Genomic DNA, 23,795 nt, shown 5'->3' with positions numbered 1-23,795 from the left:
GGGTTGGGAAGACCCCCCTGGAAAAGGAAGTGGCAACCCACTCCAGTAATCTTGCCTGGGAAATCCTGTGGACAGAGGAACCTGGCAGGATATAGTCTATGCGGTCACAAAAACGGTCAGATATAACTTAACGACTAAATAAAAACAACAAAGTCTTCTCTACTAGTTTTTTATAGTAATTCTAATCAAATTTAACAAACTGCATGAATAGAAGTAATTCTTCCTTTCATAAAAAATAAGACTGATGTTTAATAACCACAGCAGAAGGACAGCGTAACTGGTGACTTCTTTTCACGGTAAAGTTGTATACAAATATGAATAGAAGTTTTTATACTTTTAAGGTTGACTCTCTTTAGTATCTTGCTAACAGTGTTAAATATTACGTACACTTTAAAAGTGATAGTACAAAAGATAAACTTTAACCTGTCTTTGATTTACTAAAAGCTTATTTTTCAAGCTCAAAGCAAAAATTATTTTGAACAATTTATTGTGGAGAGTCACATTTTTATGTAACATCAATTTACCACATTTATTCCCTTGATGGCAGTGAACTTTAAATCAAAGTAGCAACAGGAGGTAGGACCAGGCTATGTATAAGAATCATGTTCAAGTTCACCTTTTGGTAGTACTAAAAATATCTTTCTAGTTTTGTTAATTTTGTAAAGAGAAGCTCAGATGTTTCATTATGTCCTCAGGAAATATTATAGAATATACTTGTAAATATAAGGCTCTGATATCCAGTATAGATAGAGACTTCTTTTGCCTTATTTGGGGTAATATAGTTGAACTTAAAACACTTTGATAGTTACTACAGAATGATGTAGCATGACCATATAAAAATAAGTCATATGTTCTAGCTAGTATCTTTTGGAATATTTTATTCTATCTATCCTCAAATGCCCAGTTCTATTTAAAAATCAAAGCAAGAATACAAATACATTGATTGCTGATGTTACATCAACTTTGATTGTTCAGTTGGTTAAAACTTGGGGTGCTGGCAGAATCTGTAGAACCCCTTAAAATTTTATAATGTCAGAGATGGAAGGGAGCTTGCTGCTACTGCTGCTAAGTCGCTTCAGTCGTGTCCGACTCTGTGCGACCCCATGGATGACAGCCCACCAGGCTCCGCTGTCCCTGGGATTCTCCAGGCAAGAACACTGGAGTGGGTTGCCATTTCCTTCTCCAGTGCATGAAAGTGAAAAGTGAAAGTAAAGTCGCTCAGTCGTGTCCAACTCGTCGCAACCCCATAGACTGCAGCCTACCTTCAGTTCAGTTCAGTTCAGTCACTCAGTCGTGTCCAGATCTTTGTGACCCCATGAATCGCAGCACACCAGGCCTCCCTGTCCATCACCAACTCCCAGAGTTTACTCAAACTCATGTCCATCGAGTCGGTGATGCCATCCAGCCATCTCATCCTCTGTTGTCCCCTTCTCCTCCTGCCCCCAACCCCTCCCAGCATCAGGGTCTTTTCCAATGAGTCAACTCTTCGCATGAGGTGGCCGAAGTATTGGAGTTTCAGCTTCAGCATCAGTCCTTAGAGTCCCTCAAATTCAAACTTCTGGCCAATGTAGAGACAGCATGAGATGCCGTTTGTGAGTAAGTGTTCATCTAGTGACTGGAGAGTTATACCTCTTTCATTAAAATTCTCTTTTCACCTGTTTAACAACTCTAATGAATCTCTTTTTTAAAATTAAAAAAAAAAATTTGACTGTGCCACATGGCATGCAGGATCTTAGTGCCCCATCAGGGATAGAACCCGCACCCCCTGCAGTGGAAGCGCAGAGTCCTAACCACTGGAGCCTCTGGACCACCAGGGAAGTCCCAAGTCTACCTTGATGTGTGAGACAAATATCATTCGTAATCCTGCCATGGTATCTTTCCTACAAAGATCAGTATTCCTTTTACTCAGGCTTTCATTCTAAATAATACATAGAAGAGTGGCTTTTATGTAATGTATGACTTTCACAATTCATAATTTGTTGCATGGTAGCTCAAAATTGCAAGCCTTTAATTTTTGTGTTCCTAAATAAAAAAAACATGCAAGAGACACACAGGTCTTCAGTAATTGTCATTTATTGTGATCTTATTTGTAATTACCAAATTCTGTAGGAAAGAAACAACCAAAAGATTGAAAAGAAGATATCTACTGATGGTGAAATGTTTAGTGCATCTGTGGTAGCTGGCGTACATAACCCTTCATCATTGTGTCAGTCATCAAATCTATTCTAATCTGATTTTCATTGTTGTTGTTGTTTTTAATCAAATGAGGGAGTTTAAAGTTTCACTGAGCTTTACTACCCATCTGAGGGATCTAGGAATCATAGGTAGAGCGTTACTTTAGAGGAGTAAATTGTAGATACAGCTGGGAAGTACTGCAGGAAAATGCAGAGTTTTATTTCAGACGTGAACCATAAAGAAACTGAGCCATGTAATTATGTTCAAAGCAAAAGAAACACTCTGTGATCTGTGAAAGTTTAAATGGCAAAGTAATAAAATTAGAGCTGGTGAAGTTTCTACTACCATGAGGCATGATGAGGAGAGGTCAGTTTTTATCCTAAATTTTGCATTAATTTTGTCTGGTATCTTTGGGATTCACCAATGATTTATCATAAATAGGAAGCTGACCAGACTGTGCTAACCTCAGATTTTCATAGCTATTAAGTGTTCATTTTTCCAGTTGAAAATCAAAACATTTAAATTTTCTAATGGCATCTAGTTCTTTTTATCTCATACATTGAATGATTTTATAGCTGAGGAAACTGATGGCAGCAATGATTTTTCTCAATTCATTCAACTAGTAAACAGGTTGAGCTGGAAATCCCCCGGAGAATCCAAACCCCGTGTTCTTCTTAATTAATTAACGTATTTATTTTTAAGTTGAAGTATAGTTGATTTACAGCATTGTGTTAACTGCTGCTGTGTAGCAGAGTGATTCAGTTATATGTATATTGATGTATATATATTCTCTTTTTAAATATTCTTTTTCATTATAGCTTATCATAGGATACGGAATATAGTTCTCTGTGCTATCCAGTAGGACCTTGTTGTTTACCCATTCTGTATATAAAAGATTACATCTGCTAACCCTAACCTCCCGATCCACCCCTCCCCTGACCTTCTCCCCGCTGGCAAGCACCGGTCTGTTCTCTGTGTCTGTGAGTCCATTGCTGTTTCATTGATAGGTTCATTTGTGTCATATTTTAGATTCCACATATAAGTGATGTCATATGGCATTTGTCTTTCTCTTTCTGACTTACTTCACTTAGTATGATCATCTCTAGTTGCATCCATGTTGCTGCCGATGGCGTTGTCTTGTTCTTTTTAATGTCCAAGTAGTATTCTATTATACATGCACATGTGTGCACACGTGTGCATGCGGGCACATACATACACACCATATCTTCTGTATCCATTCATTTGTTGATGAACATTTAGGTTGTTTCCATGTTTTGGCTGTTGTCAACAGTGATGCTAGAAGCATAGAGGTGCATATATCTTTTTTTTTTTTTATAACTATGATAATTTTTATTTTTTTAATTAATTTATTTATTTTTTATTTATTTATTTTTTTTGTCATACATTGATATGAATCAGCCATAGATTTACACGTATTCCCCATCCCGATCCCCCCTCCCACCTCCCTCTCCACCCGATTCCTCTGGGTCTTCCCAGTGCACCAGGCCCGAGCACTTGTCTCATGCATCCCACCTGGGCTGGTGATCTGTTTCACCATAAATAGTATACCTATGGACACCTTATCTTTGACAAAGGAGGCAAGGATATACAATGGAAAAAAGACAACCTCTTTAACAAGTGGTGCTGGGAAAACTGGTCAACCACTTGTAAAAGAATGAAACTAGAACACTTTCTAACACCATACACAAAAATAAACTCAAAATGGATTAAAGATCTAAATGTAAGACCAGAAACTATAAAACTCCTAGAGGAGAACATAGGCAAAACACTCTCCGACATAAATCACAGCAAGATCCTCTATGAGCCACCTTCCAGAATATTGGAAATAAAAGCAAAACTAAACAAATGGGACCTAATGAAACTTAAAAGCTTTTGCACTACAAAGGAAACTATAAGTAAGGTGAAAAGACAGCCCTCAGATTGGCATATATCTTTTTGAAGTATAGTTTTGTCTGGATATGTGCCCAGGAGTGGGATTGCTGGATCATATGGTAATTCTGTTTTTAGTTTTCTGAGGCGCCTCCATTCTTTTTTCTAAAGTGGCAACACCAATTTAACATTCCTACCAACAATGTAGGGGGGTTCCCTTTTTTCACATCCTCTCCAGCATTTCAAACCCCAGGTTCTTAGTCATCACATCACCAAATTCATTCATAGAACCTTTTTTGGAAAGTTTCCAACTGTAGTAAGTTGCTGTCTTAAAAGACTGATGTCAGTAGCTGGAGGATTTCACATCAGATGCAAGCATGGGATCAGACAACTGCAGGTCCCCTTTCTCAATCAGTTAACCTGTTGTGTGATGATTTCAAGAAGTGAATATCGATTTGAGGCTTGGGATTCGGGGTACTGCAGCACCCGTGTGAGCATCTCTCAGGCTGTCTCTTACTTGTTGCAGGAACAGCATCTGTTGCAGTTGCCGGCATCCTTGCAGCTCTTCGAATAACCAAGAACAAGCTATCTGATCAAACAGTTCTATTCCAAGGAGCTGGAGAGGTACCTGCCTTATGGAGTGCTTATGTTCTCCTAAACTAGTGAATATAGCATTCATTCTGATAACTCATGAATTTTAAGTCTGAAGTAGTTCATGAAATTTTTAGTTTATTGAAATCACAGGTTTTATTGAAAGATTCTTTAAGTTTTGAGGCTTATTAATTTTTCACAGGAGACTTTAGAGGCATAGAGGTATTTTTTGCAGCTATCAATTTGTAAAATTGTCAGATGTTTCCATGGGTTTTTGTTAGGCATATTTAAGGTGCCATGCATGAACCAGAAGTGTTTCCAATGTATGATTAATTATGTATAGAAACCTTTAAGTTGTTATAGCCGGTGCTAACTTTTAGTATCCTCCAGTGTCACATACCAAAATTTTCCTAATTTGACTCACAATTCAGTATGCACATATATAACTATATACAGGATTTTTTAGAAGAAATATTTTGAATCGGAGATTCATCATGCAGTACAACAGTTCACATGTGAGAGAACTAAAACATTCTAGATTGTTGGAAGAAGATGGCAGCAATACAAAATAATGCTATATCCATTTAAGAAGCCTTAGATTTTATAATTTAATATGACTATGAATAAATGTATTACACTGGTAGAAACTATGTATACTGTGTTGGGTTTGATTTTACTTGTTCTTAAAGCAAAATATGTGAAGCTAAAATTTGCATGCCAAGTTATAAACATGTGAACGTATTCAGAGTATAAATCTCAAATTTATTTTCATATCAGAATGAAAGCCAAGGTTAAATTGCAGCTCATTAAGGTTTGAGGTTTTTTGCTTTTTTTTTAATTTTAGTGAATTGTTACATGCTGTACTTAATTTAGTAAACTTCTTTAAATTTCCAAAGGGTTTTTGTTGAATGCCACAGGCTAGTTCTTGATACTCAGCAGGAAAGAGGTATTCATGGTTGGATGATCCGAAACTGGCCCTCTTTGTCCCTGAAAAGGTTTTGGAAATTTCACAGATCATCACCAAATTTATCATATACCAAAGGAGTTGATTCCTTTAATCTTATAAGAAGTCTCACAGTACTTTCTTTGTCCAAATTAAGAGAGAGTAAATAAATGCTTGAGAACACACATCTTATGTGTTCTGTTTTATTGCCTAATTGGTGAAGTTCCCATCCAAATCACCCAGCTTCATTCTTCAAATTCAATTAGCAGAACAATAAGCAATACAGTCCGATAAGCCAGGGTGAGCAGTTCATTATTTTAAATTCGGTATTTTCTTATCAGAGGAAATGTTAATTGTATGAACAGAATTAAAGATACTGAAAACCAAGGATATTACTGGTTTATCTGTGGCTAAATATCACGCCACATAATAGTGATTCTGTTGTAATAAGGGTAAATAATTGTCATTTAGCATAGTAAACTCTGGGAGTTGGTGATTGACAGGGAGGCCTGGCATGCTGCAGTCCATGGGGTCGCAAAGAGTCGGACATGACTGAGCGACTGAACTGAACTGAAATGTGACAAAAATACTTTGCTCTCCAAGGTTAAATTACAGCTCATTAAGATCTGGGTTCTTTTTTATTTCTGTGAATTGTTACATGCTGTACTTAACTTTAGTAAACTTCTTTAAATTGAAGTTTAAAGGACCTTTGAATGAATATAGCTCTTTGGATTGGTAGACAGAGCCATTTTGTACTTGCTTATTAACAGTGAAGAAATGAGGTAAAATATAACTCTTGATAAGGGATTATGTAGAACCACTTGAAGCATTTTTGTTTTTCAGGCTGCCTTAGGGATTGCACACCTGATTGTCATGGCAATGGAGAAAGAAGGTTTATCAAAGGAGCAAGCTATAAAGAAGATATGGTTGGTTGACTCGAAAGGATTAATAGTTAAGGTAAGAGTTTGTCGTTTTTAACCAGGTACAGTATTTTACTCAATATGCCATTCTGGATGCCCATCTCTAAGACAACTTGCTGCAGTCCGTGGGGTTGCAGAGAGTCGGACACAGCTGAGTGACTGAACGACAACAATTACACACAGATGACCATGCTACACAATGATGTGGATTTTCTGCTGAATCAAGGAGACAACCGTGGCTCAGCTTCTGTATCCGTCTGGGGTGTGAGGAGACTCCTGACAGCTCCGTGGTCTGTCCATGTGGGTTAGCTTCGTTTCCAAATGAGGCAGTTTGAGGCTGATACAGGTGGGACACTTAGGCCCAGCTCCTTTCACTAAGGGCTGTCTGTCAGATTACACACTAACTGGGAAAAAAGGAGGAAAAATCATGAAATAGCTACTGTTTTACCTGCTACTTTCTCTCAGCCAGAGTCTTGGAGAGTTTGGATGGTAATTCCTGAGAAGGGCTTTAATAAATGTGCTGGATTCCAAGGTGGCTCAGTGCCAATGCAGGACACACGGGTTCAGTCTCTGGGTCAGGAAGATCCCCTGGAGTGGGAAATGGCAACCTGCTCCATGTTCTTGCCTGGGAAATCCCATGGTCAGAGGAGCCTGGCGGGCTACAGTCTGTGGGATCGCTAAGAGTCGGACACGACAACATGCATGTGGTTCAGTGTTAACTTCCTTGAGGTTGTCTCCCAGCCTTAATAGAGACAGTAGTACCCACTTCATAGGGCTATTGTGAGAACTTAAGTAAGAATACAGTTATGCAGGTTATAGTTACAGTAACTAATGACATAGTTACAAGGTGTTATTACTACACCTGTCATCTCTGCACATCACTCACTCTTCCTTAAACTGCCAGAGAAAATATTCGTAAATCCCCCTTCCACATGAAGGTGAATTTAAAAAAAAGAAAAACAGTGATAAGCATTGTCTCCATGCACTGGGTATAGAAACATGTGAATATGTGCAACTTTCTGGAAAGCTGTTTTCTGTGTATCCAGTATCTTTAAAAATTTATGCTTCTGATCCAACAGTTTTCATTCTAAGAATCTTTACCATAGAGATACAGATGTATCAGTGTATCTGTGAGGGTGTTGTCTTAGCATTATTTATAATTACGAGATGTTTCATCAGACATTAATTAAGATAGTGACAGGTTGTTGTTTGGTTGCTCAGTCGTGTCCAACTCTTTGCAACCCCAAGGACTGCAACTGCCAGACTCCTCTGTCCGTGGGATTCTCCAGGAAAGAATACTGGAGTGGGTTGCCATTCCCATCTCCAAGGGATCTTCCTGACCCAGGGATTGAACCCAGGTCTTTTGCATTGCAGGAGGATTCTTTACCATCTGAGCCATCATGGAAGCCCACGGTGATAGGTTATACTTACCTAAATAAAGGATACTATGACATGAATTGGGTAGTAGCCACATAGGTGTAATATACAGGCTTAAAGTTATTTTCATGGCTCAGTTGGTAAAGAATCTTCCTGCAATTCAGGAGACCTGGGTTTGATTCCTAGGTCAGAAAGATCCTGTGAAGAAGGAAATGACAACCCACTCCAGTATTCTTACCTGTAAAATTCATGGACAGAGGAGCCTAGTGGGCCACAGTCCATGGGGTTGCAAGAGTCAGACACGACTTAGCAACTAAACCACCACCACCAAAGATATTTTCAAAGAACTATAAATAGCATTAAAGGATTCATTATTTAATATTAGGTGAAAATAGGAAAATGTCATATTACATTTAACTATTTTACTTTAAAAATTGAGTTGCATGTAAAAATCATAGAAAGAAATGGCTCAAATACATATTACTTTAAAACTAATTTTAATGCTTTTCTGCATATTCCAAATTTTCTTTAGTAATTATTTTTCTTTAAAGCTAGAAAAATGTTCATTTTTTAAAAAGATAGAGAAGTTTTGTTTTAAATGAAGCAAAAGTATGTTCATAACTTTTTGTAGCAAATGAGTATCTATAAAGCTGTGAAATAAGACAGAAAATACCTTTACCACATAATAATAATCATTTTATTAATGATTTTATTAATAATAAAATAATCATTTTATTAATAATGGCAGTGTAATTGTTTATAGTATACAGGAAATAGCTTTACATTTCTTGGCTTAAAAACTGCTATTGCTTTAAAAAAATCAGCATAACTGTGAGAAACTGTACACTATGGCCATATGACATATCCTATCATGAAATAAGAACGTTTGCTGAGTGAAGTCATCTGAGGCTTGGGCTTTGTGCTTATTGTGGGGATACTGTAAGGCTCTTAATCTCAGGAGGCTCCCAGCCTCATGGGGAAAACTCGAACAAGCCAAGAGTTACAAGTCTGCGTGACAGTGTTACAGAAATATGCTCCCGCCACACCAGAGAATCACGGGGAGGCTGACGATGGTTCCAAAGCAAGGTGTCTCTCCAGCTAAGTTGGAAAAGAAGAGTTAGGAGTTGATCTAGAGTCTCCCTGGACATCTTCAACTTCTTACATGCAAACTGAAACAAGGGAAGTTGAATGGCAAGTTCACTCTGAGATCCTGATTGAAGTTACGAATCATGTCTTCCACCTCTCTGATATCTTCAGAGCCCTGCTAGTGTTGTTATTGGCAATAAGTATATTATTAATAAATGAATTAATGATTGAGTGCCTCCCGGACAGAATAAGAGCATTTGCAAAAGAAATTATTTTGAGAGAAGAGACATTTAGGATTAAGGTTGAAAGGAATAGAGTGACAGATGACAAAGGCTCTTCTAAATCCTGAACTTGAGCAGTTTTCAGGCTGTCACCCTGATGGCATCGCGGAGGATGGACTGAAATGAGGTCAGGCTGAGGAAAGGAAATGAGGTACAAAACCGTTGCATTAATACAGATCAGAGGTAGTTGGGTCTTGAAATAAAGCACTAACAGGGTGAGTGAAAGATGTTTGATTCGGTAAGTATGTAGGAAGTAGGATTGGCATACTTAGTAACCAGTTAAATACAGAGGGAGGGTTAAAGTAGAGGAAGGAATCTAGCAGGACACCTTGGGTGTCTGTGTAAGTGCGGTGGCCATTGCTGTTTGTTTGTTTGAAAAGGAATAAAGAACAGGCCCGTTTAAGGGGAAGATAATGAGATCGGTTTTGGACATAGCAAGTTAAAGGTGTCTATGGAGACCTCAGATAGAGATGTCCCCTTGGCAGTTGAAGAGACAAGACTGATGCTCAGAAAAAGGATTTGGACTCCCAGAGATGGGGATTTGGGGATCATCCACAGATATGTATAGTATATAGTGGGACCCGTGGGAAAAGCTATACACACCGTGCTGTACTTTGGGGTGCAATACATTCAAGAATCAAAAAGGTGAAAGCCCACGATTGTGGTTTCTAATGACATTTTAATGAGAAATCTTCATAAAAATACATAAATTTTAGCAGCTCAAGTAATTTTAACATAGACTTACTGAACTGAGACTCCAAATTCCATGGATTACAATACTTAGAATAACAGGGATTATAGCATGACTAGTATTTGGAATAACTGTGAAATTGTTGCCTAGACCTAATTCGTCACTCTTACTTCATGTTTTTTACTTGCCAAAGTAAAGAACTGCATATATTCTCCTTGCCAAGGTAAATAAAGTTATGCTTAAAAAGACTGTTATATGTTTAATAGTTTTGCACTAGTTAATATGAGAAGCATATGAAGCTTCAATTCACCACTGTTTTTTCTTTCATATTCTTAAACAGTCAAAATTACTATGTTGATTTTTGTGGCCAAACTAGTAAATCTTAGGATAATTACTAAATTAGTATAATCTAGCTCTCAGTTTTATATAATCTTTCTGTGCTTGTTATCCTTTATCCTTAGTATTTTTACAACCTCTCTTGAGAGCCAATATAATCATTTCATTAATTTCATTAACTTATAATGCAATTGTTTATAAAAATTACCTTAATGTGTTAAATAAAAATTTGTATAAGTTAAGCTCCTTCAGTTTTTAAAGACATAAAACCAAAAACTAAAAGGATCACTGTGAAGTTAGTGCATTTATGGAGTTTATCATTATCAGACTAGATAATTATTATTCTAACATGTTTTCTGCTCTCATTTTCAGCATGACATCTATAGTATTTTCTGTCATTTATTTCACATCCATATGTTCAATAATATCAGTATTTTAAATAACTCATCAGTATCAGTAAGGTTGATTGAAATGAATTATTTAGTCACTGATAATACTCAGTTTTATTATCTTATAGCAAGAAACAGCTGACATATCTATTTAGCCAACTAATATTAGTACATTTTAATATTAACAAACCAATATTTTGTTTAAAACAAATCATTCCAAAATAAAATTAGATGGAGAATAAATACAGTGAAGAACGGATAAAAGAGGAGCACTGCCGGCCTGACTAGGATTCGCGTTTCACAAAAACTATCACAGTGATAATTTGGACCATTTTTTAGGGAGGACAAGAAATCACAAAACACACCAATCCAGACTTAATCTCTCCCTTAAATAGATACATTTGACTTTCACTAATGAGCCAAATTAGTGCTAAGGCAGAAATCTCAAAACTAAAAAGTGGAGTATTAATAGATATCATGAAGGATAAACTTCATCTAACCCAGAATAGGACTATAGTATTTTGTTTTTATTTTAATTTTCTTTTGCTCTAGTTTACATAATTCTGTTTTCCATTTTTAAAACAATTTTTTCTTTATAGTTATTTCTTTTAGTTCAATGTTTGGTTCCTGTAAGGAAGAGGTAGTGAATAAAAGTATTTTATATGCTACAAGGGTAGTTTTGACAATATAGTTATTTCCTCCCTGAGAGTTTAATTTTTAGGTCTAGAACTTGAAACTCCATGCTTTTAGAAAAGTTTTCCTTTCCCTTGTGATCTTATCAGAATTTTAGCCAGTGATACTGTCACCACCTTGAATGATGATTAATATATTTCATACACTGTGGTTTAAAAAAATCTAACTCCTAAGAAACATTGAAGCTTGGTGAAAAGGATCCAGCTTGTTTTTCTCCCTTCCTCTTCTCCATGTCTTGTAGAGTATGATCAATGTATGTGTATATATTAAACAGAGCAGAGGCAGAAGATTATATATATGAGTCTTGCAGACAGTCAGAAAATTATGGATTTTTAACAGTTATTGATTTTTAACAATACACAGTATTTTAAAATTACTAATTAAATATTGATGGTGTTATCCATTTAGTGTCTTCAATTATGGCCACTCTGCACCCCTTTGTTATGCTCTAACATGGAAGATACTTTTGTCACATCATTCATCTTCTTTTAATCTGTTTTGAGATGATGAAACCCAGCTCTGAGCTCTTTAGCAAATGCACACGCTTACACTGCAACTGAAATATTACTGATAGTGTGCTGGGAAGGTTCTGTCTTCAGATAAAGAGGGGCCAGATTCAACTCTGAAAAACTGATGACAACAGTATCAGGCCTGTAAAATGGGGAAGGTTGTCTAAGTAGGCATGGATTCAAGCCTTCTAGTACCTGTGCATAGGAAGGAATACATATTTATCAGTGGCAGTGTACAATTAACTTTATACCTACTGGGAAATGATATGCTAACTCAAAATCTTGACAGTGTTTGCTACCTTCCTCCCCCAAGCCCCACCAGCACATAGATGCTTTTGAAAAAGATAGTTGTTCAGTCTGGTTATATCTTCTTTACTAAGATTCAGCACAAAACAAGGAGGGTGGGTGGAGACCAAAGAAATAATAATATTTGAAGGAAATTCTCACATATTTATAGTACATTTGGTATAAGTAGAGACTCCTAAAAAAAAGAAACACCATAGAATTTGGGGCACTTGAGATAAACAGTGGCAAATGCAGGCAAAAAGCATTTCAGCAAGGGTTCCTGAAAAGGGAGGCTGAACAGAAAAAAAATCTATATCTACCTCCAGCTGAAGTATTTGGCGTAAAGAAGGTGTATTCCAAATTGCATTTTGAAAAGAGGAGAAGAGTGAGCCATTAGTACAGAAAACAGAAGTCCAAAGGTAAAGACATTTGCCTGAATATTACAGATCCAGAGAAGGTCACATTCCAATAGTTTTTTAATCTAAACCAGATCAGCACATCAACTTTGAAAACTGTATAGAAAATACTTGGGAGACCTTTATTTTTTGTCTTTTGATTTTTCTGTTCTTGGCAAGTTGAGCCCTCTGGTGATGCTGGTATGCATGATTCCTGGCCTCCTTTCAGTGTTGCCTCTGCATTCCTAAGTCCCCACTAAGAATTACGTCTGTAGGTTACGTCTGTAGGTTACGTCTGTAGTCTGTAGGTAATTTATGTTTCTTGCTAGACAGATGTCTTCTGGCCAAGTTCTGGCTTTAGTGGCCCGGAGCTGCCAGTGCTGTTACTATGATTAATAAAGTAAGATGTTCATGATAAAAGCATAAGCATACATCTTTTCCTATAATGTTTATCAATCTTCTTTATGATTTGTTTCTCATTCCAGGAAACTTAGGGGGTTTAAGCCTTATTAAATACTTTTCATGGTATCTCATGAAATATCCAAAAGAGCAATATTAGAAATCTGTGCTTTTATGTTATTTTGTAGCATTCCTTCATTAGAACTCACCATTTTCTACTTTTTTGAAAACAGATCACATATTAATATCTTTTAAAAAAATGCTTCTGGTAGACATCTGATAAACCCTTTAGTGCAGTGATGCTCAAAACTGGCTAATCACTCAAATCATCTGAGAAGTTTGAAAAAAAAATACACACAGATGCCAGGGCCTCATCCTGGACTTGAATTAAAATATCTGGCAGCAGGGCTCATGAATCTAATTTTCCTCAGGTGTGTCTGGCACTCAGTTGGCTTTGTAAAGCCCAGATCAGGTTCACTTTCATTACACTGTTATCATCACCAAACCAAACCATTTTCTAGATAGAGAAACCAGCATCCATGGAAGTACCAAAGGCCTTGCCCAAGGTCATGAGTGAATGGAAGGACCTAAGGAGGACACCACCACCCTGAGCCTGAGTCCCGTGTTCTATCTCCAGCATTTGTAGATGGCATTTTCTGGGGTGCTTTTCTTTATTTTTTTGTATTATATTAGAGCTTTCAGAAGTAACATAAATATATTTGCTCTTAGCTGTTAGAATGGACTCTGCTACTAGTTATTTATTCATGTCCCTAAGCCAAAAATTTATCACAATTTATATCAGTTTATTTTGACCACAATTAATAGCTGTGAGAACAATGTTGTGAAATACATTTAAAGCATTTTTAATGTTCTCTTTGGGATAATCTGGGACAGTGTGCCGAGGAAAATATTTTGAATTACTGAACTAAAAAATGGGGATTGTGTGTCTCACTCAGATTATTCAACATCTTTTAAATTCATTTCATATTATGGATTTGTAGGTCCACATTCAATATAACAGACTAGACCCTCTTCTTTTATTTATAGCTTACTTGTAGCAGTGGTACCATTCATATTATACGAGGTTGAATTTAGTTTTTATGCTGCCCATAATATCATCTCTAAGACTTTTACTCTCGTGTTGCTTTTATTTTTTTGTGTAGAAGGCTACTTCTTGGCTTGGTAATATAATGAAAATGAATTGCTGTTCAGTCACTCAGTCGTGTCTGACTCTCTTCAGCTCCATGGTCTGCAGCACACCAGGCTTCCCTGTCCTTCACCTTTTCCCAGAGCTTGCTCAAACTCATGTCTACTGAGTCGGTGATGCCATTCAACCATCTCATCCTCTGTTGTCCCCTTCTCCTGCCTTCAATCTTTCCCAGTTTCAGGATCTTTTCCAATGAGTCAGCTCTTCACATCAGGTGGCCAAAGTATTGGAGTTTCAGCTTCAGCATCAGTCCTTCCAGTGAATATTCAGGATTGATTTCCTTTAAGATTGATTGGTTTGGTCTCCTTACAGTCCAAGGGACTCTCAAGAGTCTTCTCCAACACCACAGTTCAAAGGCATCAATTCTTTGGCACTCAGCTTTCTTTATGAAAACGAATAGGTTTTCATTTTTATGCGATCATATGAAAGTTTATTTAAAACTGTATACCAGAAGCAGTTTGGATATGTTCTCATTGACATGTTTGTCAGCAGCTAAATGGTCAAGAAGGGGTTGTTTCCTGACTCAGAAGCTTCAGTAAGCCCTCTCTGTGGCCTCCTCATTCTTACATTTCTCTCTGCGGGCCATGGTGTTTTACCATGGATTGTGTGGAATCTTATTGTTTTGTGAGTGCAAGCATTTTTTAGAATAAACAAAATCAGGGACACATTCTCCTTTAAAAACTATTTTTAGTACTTCCTATTCTGTTAATAATCCTGAACATCTTATAACATCTTAAAACATCTCCTTTTCCTCACAATCCTTTTGGTGGGGGTTCTGCTTTCTTTTCCAAAGTAATCACAGAAAAAGATTAATTATCATATTTTACTGTTACTAAAGAATAAAAGGTGATACTAGAATGCAGAAATATAACATGGAAGGAAAGATCTAGGACATATGGTAATTCCTTTGACCATATTCCTCTTTGGTTATTCCTTTGATGGAATGTATTTGCGTAATACTTAAACTCTGTTAGGTGGAAACCAACAGGCCAAGAGGCAAAACCCTGAGATTCATTCAGTCTTCTCTAAGAGATACTCTTATTATCAGCAGCCCTCAAGATTACGTAACACCGGGTTGAGATGACTACGGTTGTTTTGGAGTAGGTGAATAGTTATCCTGAGATTTTTTTTCTCTGTTAGAGAACCTAACAGAGGTTCTGACAATAGGTATCCTGAAAAGCAAATCTCTAAACCTTTGAAGAAGTAAGCACCAGACTGAAGTTTGATTTATACTAACTAGCTCAACTAACACAATACAATGTTGCGTTAGTTTCTGGTGTATAGCGGTGATTCAGTTATACGTATACACATAGCTGTTCTTTCTCAGATTTTTTTCCTATGTACGTTGATAATAGCCTTTTAAAGCACAAATATTGAACCAGGAGTAACAATCTGCATACAATCTGACATATACCATTTGTAAAGTGTTTTCTCCAGGACTGGACTGTGTTGTATTATTGGAAGGACTGAGTTTTAGCACCTGCCTCACTGTCTTGGAACCTTTGTTTCTTCATGCAAAAACCCAATTATATTTGCCCTACTTTTCAAATTGTTGAGAGGATCAAATGAAATATGTGAAGATAACTTATAAGCTATAAAGTACCATATAAATTTAGGCACTGATTTATTATGTAGTCAAAATCTTCAAAATTCATAGGTAGAGTATTATTATAATTTAAAAGTAAAGTTTAATAAGTGCGTCTGTACCAGGTCACGTCAGTAGTGTCAGACTCTGTGCAACCCTGTGGACTGTACCCCGCCAGGCTCCAATGTCCATTGGATTCTCCAGGCAAGAATATTGGAGTGGATTGCCATGCCCTCTTCCGAGGGATATTCCCAACCCAGGGGTTGAACCCACGTCTCTTAGGTCTCCTGCCTTGGCAGATGGGTTCTTTACCACTAGTGCCACCTATTGTTTTTACAATTTAAAAGTCAAATTTTAATAAGTAGCACACTTAATTTAACTGTTTCTTCTTGTGAACAAAAAACTATTTCATCACTCATTCTTTGATGAAAGCTTCCCTGGTGGCTCAGACAGTGAAGAATCTGCCTGCAATGCAGGAGACCAGGGTTCAATCCCTGGGCTGGGAAGATCCCCTGGAGAAGGGAACAGCTACTCACTCCAGCATTCTTGCCTGGAGAATTTCAAGGACAGAGGATCCTGGTGGGTTACAGTCCACGGAGTCACAAAGAGTCTGACATGATGAGTGACTAACTCTTTCACTGAAGTAAGGAAAATGAATAATAGGTAAATGAAGAGAATTCTAATTTGAGCAGATATTACTCCTGGTCATAGAAGTGTAGATGAGAATTTCATCTTCAGATCTACTAATTATGTGGAAAGATACAATACTGAAAGAGCAGGGAAAAATATGAAGGAAGCAGATTTTTAGATAACATTCCCTACCCCCATCCTAAGTTCCTTTTTATAGCTGGGATATTATAATTAGATGTTTCTTAGATAATACATGGTACAACTATGATCAAAACATTACAAAATAAAAGCACATGAAGCTAGTGCTTATTCAGAACATCAAAGTATTACATAAATATGGCATCAAGTTCCATTCTTAGTGAGTGGTCCATAAAGGATTCATGCAACCACTAAAGGCCACTCTGCACTCTAAGACACTGCTTTGTCAACACAAATCATATCTAATAAACAATATCTTTAAATGATATTTTGCGTTGCCATTTGTTAACTCTCATTTCTTGCAAGTGTCTGTAGAGTTAGGATTTTAAATATTAAATAATAGTTAAATAAGGATAAGACTTTATTTTGTTCACTGTCATACCCTCATTGCCTGGAGCATTGTCTGAAATATAAATCTTTGTGGCAAGAGTCAATGAAATAATTCTCTGATAATTGGAGAGGAGACTTTTAAGAACAGCTGGAAGGCATACTACATAAACCTATTAAGTATAAATTCTGCTGATATGTGTAATACTCTGAAACTTTCTTGACTCTCATACACTTGGCAGATTTATCATTTCTTCTTATTTGCTCTACTTAGGGACGTGCTGCCTTAACACAAGAGAAAGAGGAATTTGCCCATGAACATAAAGAAATGAAGAACCTCGAAGCCATCGTTCAAGATATAAAACCCACTGCCCTCATTGGTGAGCTTTGGCTTCTTCCCTGTCCTGTAAACCCTATCCCCACCCCACGTGGGCCTGATTTGTTTCCTTACGGTTAATTTTTTAAAAATTATTGATTGACTTATCTTATTTTTGGCCGCACTGGGTCTTTGTTGCTGCGTGAGGCTGTCTCGAGCAGCGGTTGCCACTCCTGTTGCAGTGCGTGGGCTTCTCTCGGAGGAGCGCGGGCTGGAGGCCGTGTGGTCCTTCAGTAGCTGTGGTCCGCGGGCTTAGTTGCCACACGGCTTTGTGGGCTCCTCCCAGACCAGGGATCGAACCCATGACCCCTGCACTGGCAGGCGGGATTCCTGTCCACTGTACCACCATGGAAGTCCTCTTGCTGCTAATCTTTGAGACATTCTTTAGCTTTTTGAAATCCTGATCTTTGGAATTCCACAAACAAAGTTACCTATTCCCTGAAGCAGCAGTGCCCCCTAGATGCCTAGATTTGTAAATTCAGTGCCGCCTTCTTAATGTTACAGATGATGCCAGCTGAGGGGGGTGGTTCCCTCTGCTAATTCTGTCAACCTGTCAATACCTGGCGCATCCAGCACTTTGCCAGACCAATTATTCCAAATAGACAGTGGCTCTTGAATAGAGGCGATTTTGCCCTATTAAGAAACATTTGGCAATGTCTGGAGACATTTTTGTTGTCCCAGCTGGAGGGAGAAGGTCAGGGGCTGCTGACATTATTGGGTAGAAATGAAGGGATGCTGTTCCACCTCCTCCAGCGCCCAGGAAAGCACCCCTGCCCCCAACAAGGAATTGTCCAGCCCAGAATGCTCATGGGGCCAAGGTTAAGAAAGACTGAAAACAGGGACTGTAATTTCACGTGTCTTTATATAGTCCCCATAGCAGACAACACAGTCGCTTCTATACTGCATGCGCACAGAAAGATATTTAATGTGGACGAATTTGATGTGGTTGGAAAAAAATCTCAAAGTTTTGAAGCTTTATATCCTTTATTTTGTTTGTATATAACGCTAGCCCTTACTTGGTCTTACATTCCATTTCTTGAAGCTCCTGTGCAACAGATGACGATATTGAGAATAAGGATAAGAACCCTAATAAAAACAAGTATTTACTCCATGACAGGAACTGTAGTAAACCTTCATTGTTGTTTTTTTATAAAATGTGTTCTATCAGGAATCTTACTGTTTAAAATTTGCATGATGGTAATTGCTTTATTCATCTATTCAAATTCTTTCAATGAGTCATACTTCAGTTCTGTCATTGAATGGGATGATTGACTTAAGTGTTAGCTCTGCATTATAAAACATGATTACTTGGTAGCCTCAGACACTGAAATAAACTTCTAAAATTGTTTACAGAGAGATAATATATATTAGATACATTTATTTTTCAATAAAAATGCCTGTTATCAGAATTCCTAGTGATTGGTCATTAAATCTACTCATGAGCCAAATATTAAAACTGTTTTTTTTTTTTTTTCATAGATACCCGTAGATGTATAACCTTAAAGGCTATTGGCATTAACTGACATCTCTTTTTGTCCATTTTTATACAAATATTCTATATTTTGCTTAGGGTATATTACATAATGACCTGACGTGTCTCATTGTTTGTGGGAGGGGGGGGGGCATTGGATTAAATAACCAATGATGGTCCTGTTCACTGGTTTCTTGTTTCTGTGTTAGGAGTTGCTGCGATTGGTGGTGCGTTCTCAGAACAAATTATCAAAGACATGGCAGCCTTCAATGAACGGCCTATTATTTTTGCCTTGAGTAATCCAACTAGTAAAGCGGAATGTACTGCAGAGCAGTGCTATAAACTGACCAAGGTAAAGCAAAAAATACAAAAAAACATAACTGACATTTTCATAGTTGAATTGTAATTCTTTTAGGGAAGCCCAGGGTATCTAAGGTGCCTGCCAGTTAACCTTTAAACATTTTACGACCAAGAGTGAAGGAGAAGTGAACAGGTCGGGAAGGATAAGAACCATATCTTTTTTTAGAATGTCATATAAATCCTGTTCTTCAATAAACCGAATAAACTTTGTAATGTTTTATTGATAATTTTCCTTAAGTGCTTTGGAAGTATCTAAGATCTGAACATAGACGTTAAAGAGGAAAAAGCTTGATCTTAGATGCTTATTAAAATAACTTTTAACTAGCTATTCCTAAACACTGAAGCATACAGTATAAAACCTCAGCCTTATTTTTACTTTGCTGACTGCTCCTGGGTTTGGATTTTGATGCTGTGGGTGGAGCATTTGGGCAGTTATTTTGACATCCAGCCAGGTTGGTATAGGCATCCTTAAAGCTTCAATACATAACTATTTCCAAAACATGTGACTTTCATACTCTGTGTTTATTAATATGTACTTGACCAGTATGTTGCCAAGAGCTCCTTTTCCCCTTCAAAGACTTGAAAATGTCATTGCAACAAAATAGAGGTTGAGTCACACATATCTAACACTTTTATTTGGAAATAAATGTAAAATGAACTAGAAAAGATAAGCAAGACAGAGCTATAACACTCTGCATAAATCAAACTCAATGCATAAATAAACCTGGATGGCCTTACTTCTTTAATATTGTATCCTTAAATGCTTATTACTAGAATTTATGAAATTTTGCAGAGGACCTACTCCATTGTTCATTTCTCTTCTTTGGAATGGCATTAGTGCCCTAAATAAATTTTTATCCCATCTCTAGATTAGGGAATTTGCTTCATATAACTCAGTCCTCAAATCCTTAAAGAAAAAAAAAAAACCCAATAACAAAATCTTAGCATGGTGCATTACACATAATAGGCATGTAATAAATAAGTGCTTAAGTATTTATTTTGTTTTGGCATATTTCAGTAGGCCTCAAAAGTTGATAGATTCAATGATAGTAGATGTAAACAAAATTAGCCAAATTTATATAGTTGTGTTTTTAAGTTTGAATGTGTCTGATATAAATGACCTAAACTCTTATGATTTTGTCTAATGCTCTTTGTTGCTATACATAAAATTAAAAGTCATTTTGAAGCTGAAAACACTGGTTCAGCCAAAGGATGACAGAATGAGAAACGGGCTACCTGTTGCTGGGTGTGTCTCTCTACTGGTGCAGGCACAGGTGAAAAGTTACTAGGAAAGGTTAAAAATACAAAATACAAAAAGATTCTTGAAAGCTGAAAAATGATAATTATACCAAAATGGTATGGAGAGGTTTCCTTCTCCATATTGACAGTCTGTATCGATGAGAATATTTAGCCATTATTTATTTAGTACCATGGGTTTCCCAGGTGGCTCAGTGGCAAAGAATCCACGTGTAATGCAGGAGAGTCGGATTCGATTCCTGAGTCGGGAAAATCCCCTGGAGAAGGAAATGGGAACCCACTCCAGTGTTCTTGCCTGGAGAATCCCATGGACAGAGGAGCCTGGTGGGCTACAGTCCATAGCATCACAAAGAATTGGACATGACTGAGTACACACACACATTTAGTGTAATATAATGATTATATTGTATTAAATACATCATATCCATAAAATACAATGATTGTAGAGTGATAAGCAGGAGAAAGAGGGAAGGACAGGAGAGCAATAAACAGGTGTGTATATAATATTGCAGGTCTCTTTTTCAAATATAATTCTCAAGGATATATATCAATTATGTATGTAAATGGTAATTTAGTTACATTAGAGATTTGCTTATAATAGAACATTTTATCTCCTAATGAGAACTGAAGGTATCAGACTTGTCTAAAAACAAAACCTACTTTTGTGAAAAATATGACAAGTGTCTGATAAACACCTGGATGAGAATTTCTATGTTTTTCCTCATCTGTTTTCCTCTTTTTATATCCCAAATAAGGTTGACTTGTATTATACTTTACCTTTACAGAAAAGATGAAGTGAAGTGAAGTGAATTTGCTGAGTCATGTCCAACTCTTTGCGACCCCATGGAGCCTACCAGGCTCCTCCATCCATGGGATTTTCCAGGCAAGAACACTGGAGTGGGTGCCATTTCCTTCTCCAGGAGATCTTCCTGACCCAGGGATTGAACCTGAGTCTCCCTCATTGTAGGCAGACACTTTACCATCTGAGCAAGTTAATATAATATCATAATGGTTTTAGACTCTAGGTGTAAGAGGGATGAAATTTATAATTCAGTCTATTTCCTTTTAAGCTGTACTTTGGGGATTTAGTGCTGTTTATGCTTTTCAAGGGCATTTCTTAGACTGTGATGCTTTATTTGTTGAGGGTTTCCTATTCTGTTTTTGAGGACTGAGTAGTTTCACCTATATCGCCTCCCAGATCACACAGATGCCCCCTCGCTTTGACTGGAAGTCTGGAATCTAGCCCCTGACAGGCCCTGAGTCTTTTTTTTTTTCACAAGTCTTTTTTATTTACAAGTCTTAAAACTTGTAAATACGAGGTTCCTCAAAAACATGAAAAAATATTGGATTGGTCAAAAAGTCCGTTTGAGTTTTTCCATATGAACTTTTTGGCCAACCCAATATTAAGACTAGGGGAAAAAAATATAAAGACAGTTTTTTATAATTATTGATAATTTATTCTTATTTGCTATTCCCACTTGTGCTAGTGAATTTTTTTCCTCTGTGACTTTCCAGATAATTCTTTACAATATATAAAATTTGTCCCAATGATGACATGGAAGCGTGTTGACCCCTAAACTCTAACCTCCAATGTCAGCCTTTCTAAGACTCAAACCCTGAAACCATCACTTTTGTCTTCAGAAGCCTATAAGTGGAAGCCTCTAGGCTAGAGTTGGTTGATGGCCCTGTGTGTTGGACCACCCCAAAAACAGGTGGTGGTCTTGGGGTCTGTACTTGGGTAGTCTGCACTTTATATGCTTCTCCTAGGAGTAGAGAGGAAGATAGAGAAAAGAAATAAGCACCCACTGCAGAACTTATTGCCAACATCATGAGAGCTTGCTCATTCACACTTACTAGGGAGTCAATGAAAAATTAGACCTCTTTGTAAACACTAAATAGTTGAACTGTTCTCTTAGGATCCATCTGTCTGAGACACCTGCTTCTTTTCACAGTTGGGTGTCTGTGTTGCAGGGTCGCGCCATTTTTGCCAGCGGCAGTCCTTTTGATCCTGTTACCCTTCCAAGTGGGAAGACTCTTTATCCTGGCCAAGGCAACAATTCCTACGTGTTCCCTGGAGTTGCTCTTGGTGTCGTGGCGTGTGGACTGAGGCATATCACGGATAAGATTTTTCTCACCACTGCTGAGGTATTGTAAAATACTGTCTGTTTGTCAAGGCTGTGAAATCTCAAATCAGCCTGCTGTAGGCCATTTGTGTTTTATTTATTTAGTATTTCAGCTCACTCCCTAGACGGTGTAAAGTCCGAGGATCAAATCTTTCCCCCGAGGGGAGTCAGGGGTGGATTGTAAGTTCACATTGAGTCACTTGCAAGCATTGTTCTTCTGTAGCCAGCAGAAAGACTGTGTTCTGACCCCTTAAAAGGGACCTTTTATAAGTTGTGTACAATATTATATAAATTACAGGTGTACAACATAGTGATCCACAATTTTCAACAGTTATACTCCATCTGTGCCTATTATAAAATATTGGCTGTATTCCCGTGCTGTACAATATGTGCTTGTAGCTTGTTTTATGCACAATAGTTTGTGCCTCTTAATCCTCTGCCTCTGTTTTGCCACTCCCCCTTCCCTCTCCCCACTGGTAACCACTGGTTTGTTGTCTACATCCATGAGTCTGCTGCTTCTTTGTCATATTCAGTATTTTGTTGCATTTTTTAAGTTCCACATACAAGTGACATCATACAACATTTATCTTTCTCTGCCTGACTTATTTCACATGGCATAATGTCCTTCAAGTCTATCTCTGTTGCTGCAGATGGCAAATTTTCACTCTTTTTTATGGCTAAGTAGTATTCCATTCAGAGAAGGCAATGGCACCCCACTCCAGTACTCTTGCCTGGAAAATCCCTTGGACGGAGGAGCCTGGTAGGCTGCAGTCCATGAGGTCGCTAAGAGTCGGACACGACTGAGTGACTTCACTTTCACTTTTCACTTTCATGCATTGGAGAAGGAAATGGCAACCCACTCCGGTATTCTTGCCTGGAGAATCCCAGGGACAGGGGAGTCTGGTGGGCTGCTGTCTATGGGATCTCACAGAATCGGACATGACTGAAGCGACTTAGCAGCAGTATTCCATTATATGTATATACCACATCTTCTTTATCCATTCATCTTGATGGACACTTATGTTGCATCCAAATCATGGCAGTTTAAATAATGCTGCTCTGAACATAGGGGCATGTGTATTTTTTTCAAATTATAGTTTTGTCTGGATATATATATACACACACACTCTAAAGTGGAATTTCTGGGTCATATGGTAGTTCTACTCTTAGTTTGAGAAACCTCCATACTATTTTCCACAGTGGCTGTACCAGTTTGCATTCCCATTAACAGAGTTCAAGAGAAGGAACTTAAAAAAACAATCTGCAAATTTTGATCAAGTTCTGTGACAGTAATGAGACAA

At 37.5% G+C, this 23,795-nt stretch overlaps 1 protein-coding gene across 2 annotated transcripts in view; it reads left to right on the top strand.

The window, feature by feature from the left end:
• ME1 (malic enzyme 1) overlaps positions 1-23,795 on the top strand; it is a 252,142-nt gene that overhangs the window by 217,081 nt on the left and 11,266 nt on the right. For both annotated transcript variants that reach the window (XM_043438919.1, XM_043438918.1), the window contains 5 exons: positions 4,592-4,689; positions 6,443-6,556; positions 17,182-17,287; positions 18,964-19,106; positions 22,343-22,516. In XM_043438919.1, coding sequence (XP_043294854.1) covers positions 4,592-4,689; positions 6,443-6,556; positions 17,182-17,287; positions 18,964-19,106; positions 22,343-22,516 — 635 coding nt within the window. The remainder of the gene's footprint in view (positions 1-4,591; positions 4,690-6,442; positions 6,557-17,181; positions 17,288-18,963; positions 19,107-22,342; positions 22,517-23,795) is intronic.

The sequence above is a fragment of the Cervus canadensis genome, chromosome 20, assembly GCF_019320065.1.
Source record: "Cervus canadensis isolate Bull #8, Minnesota chromosome 20, ASM1932006v1, whole genome shotgun sequence".
NCBI lineage: Eukaryota > Metazoa > Chordata > Mammalia > Artiodactyla > Cervidae > Cervus > Cervus canadensis.
Note: the sequence above shows the minus strand (reverse complement) of the source record. Positions and strands in the feature narration are given on the sequence as shown.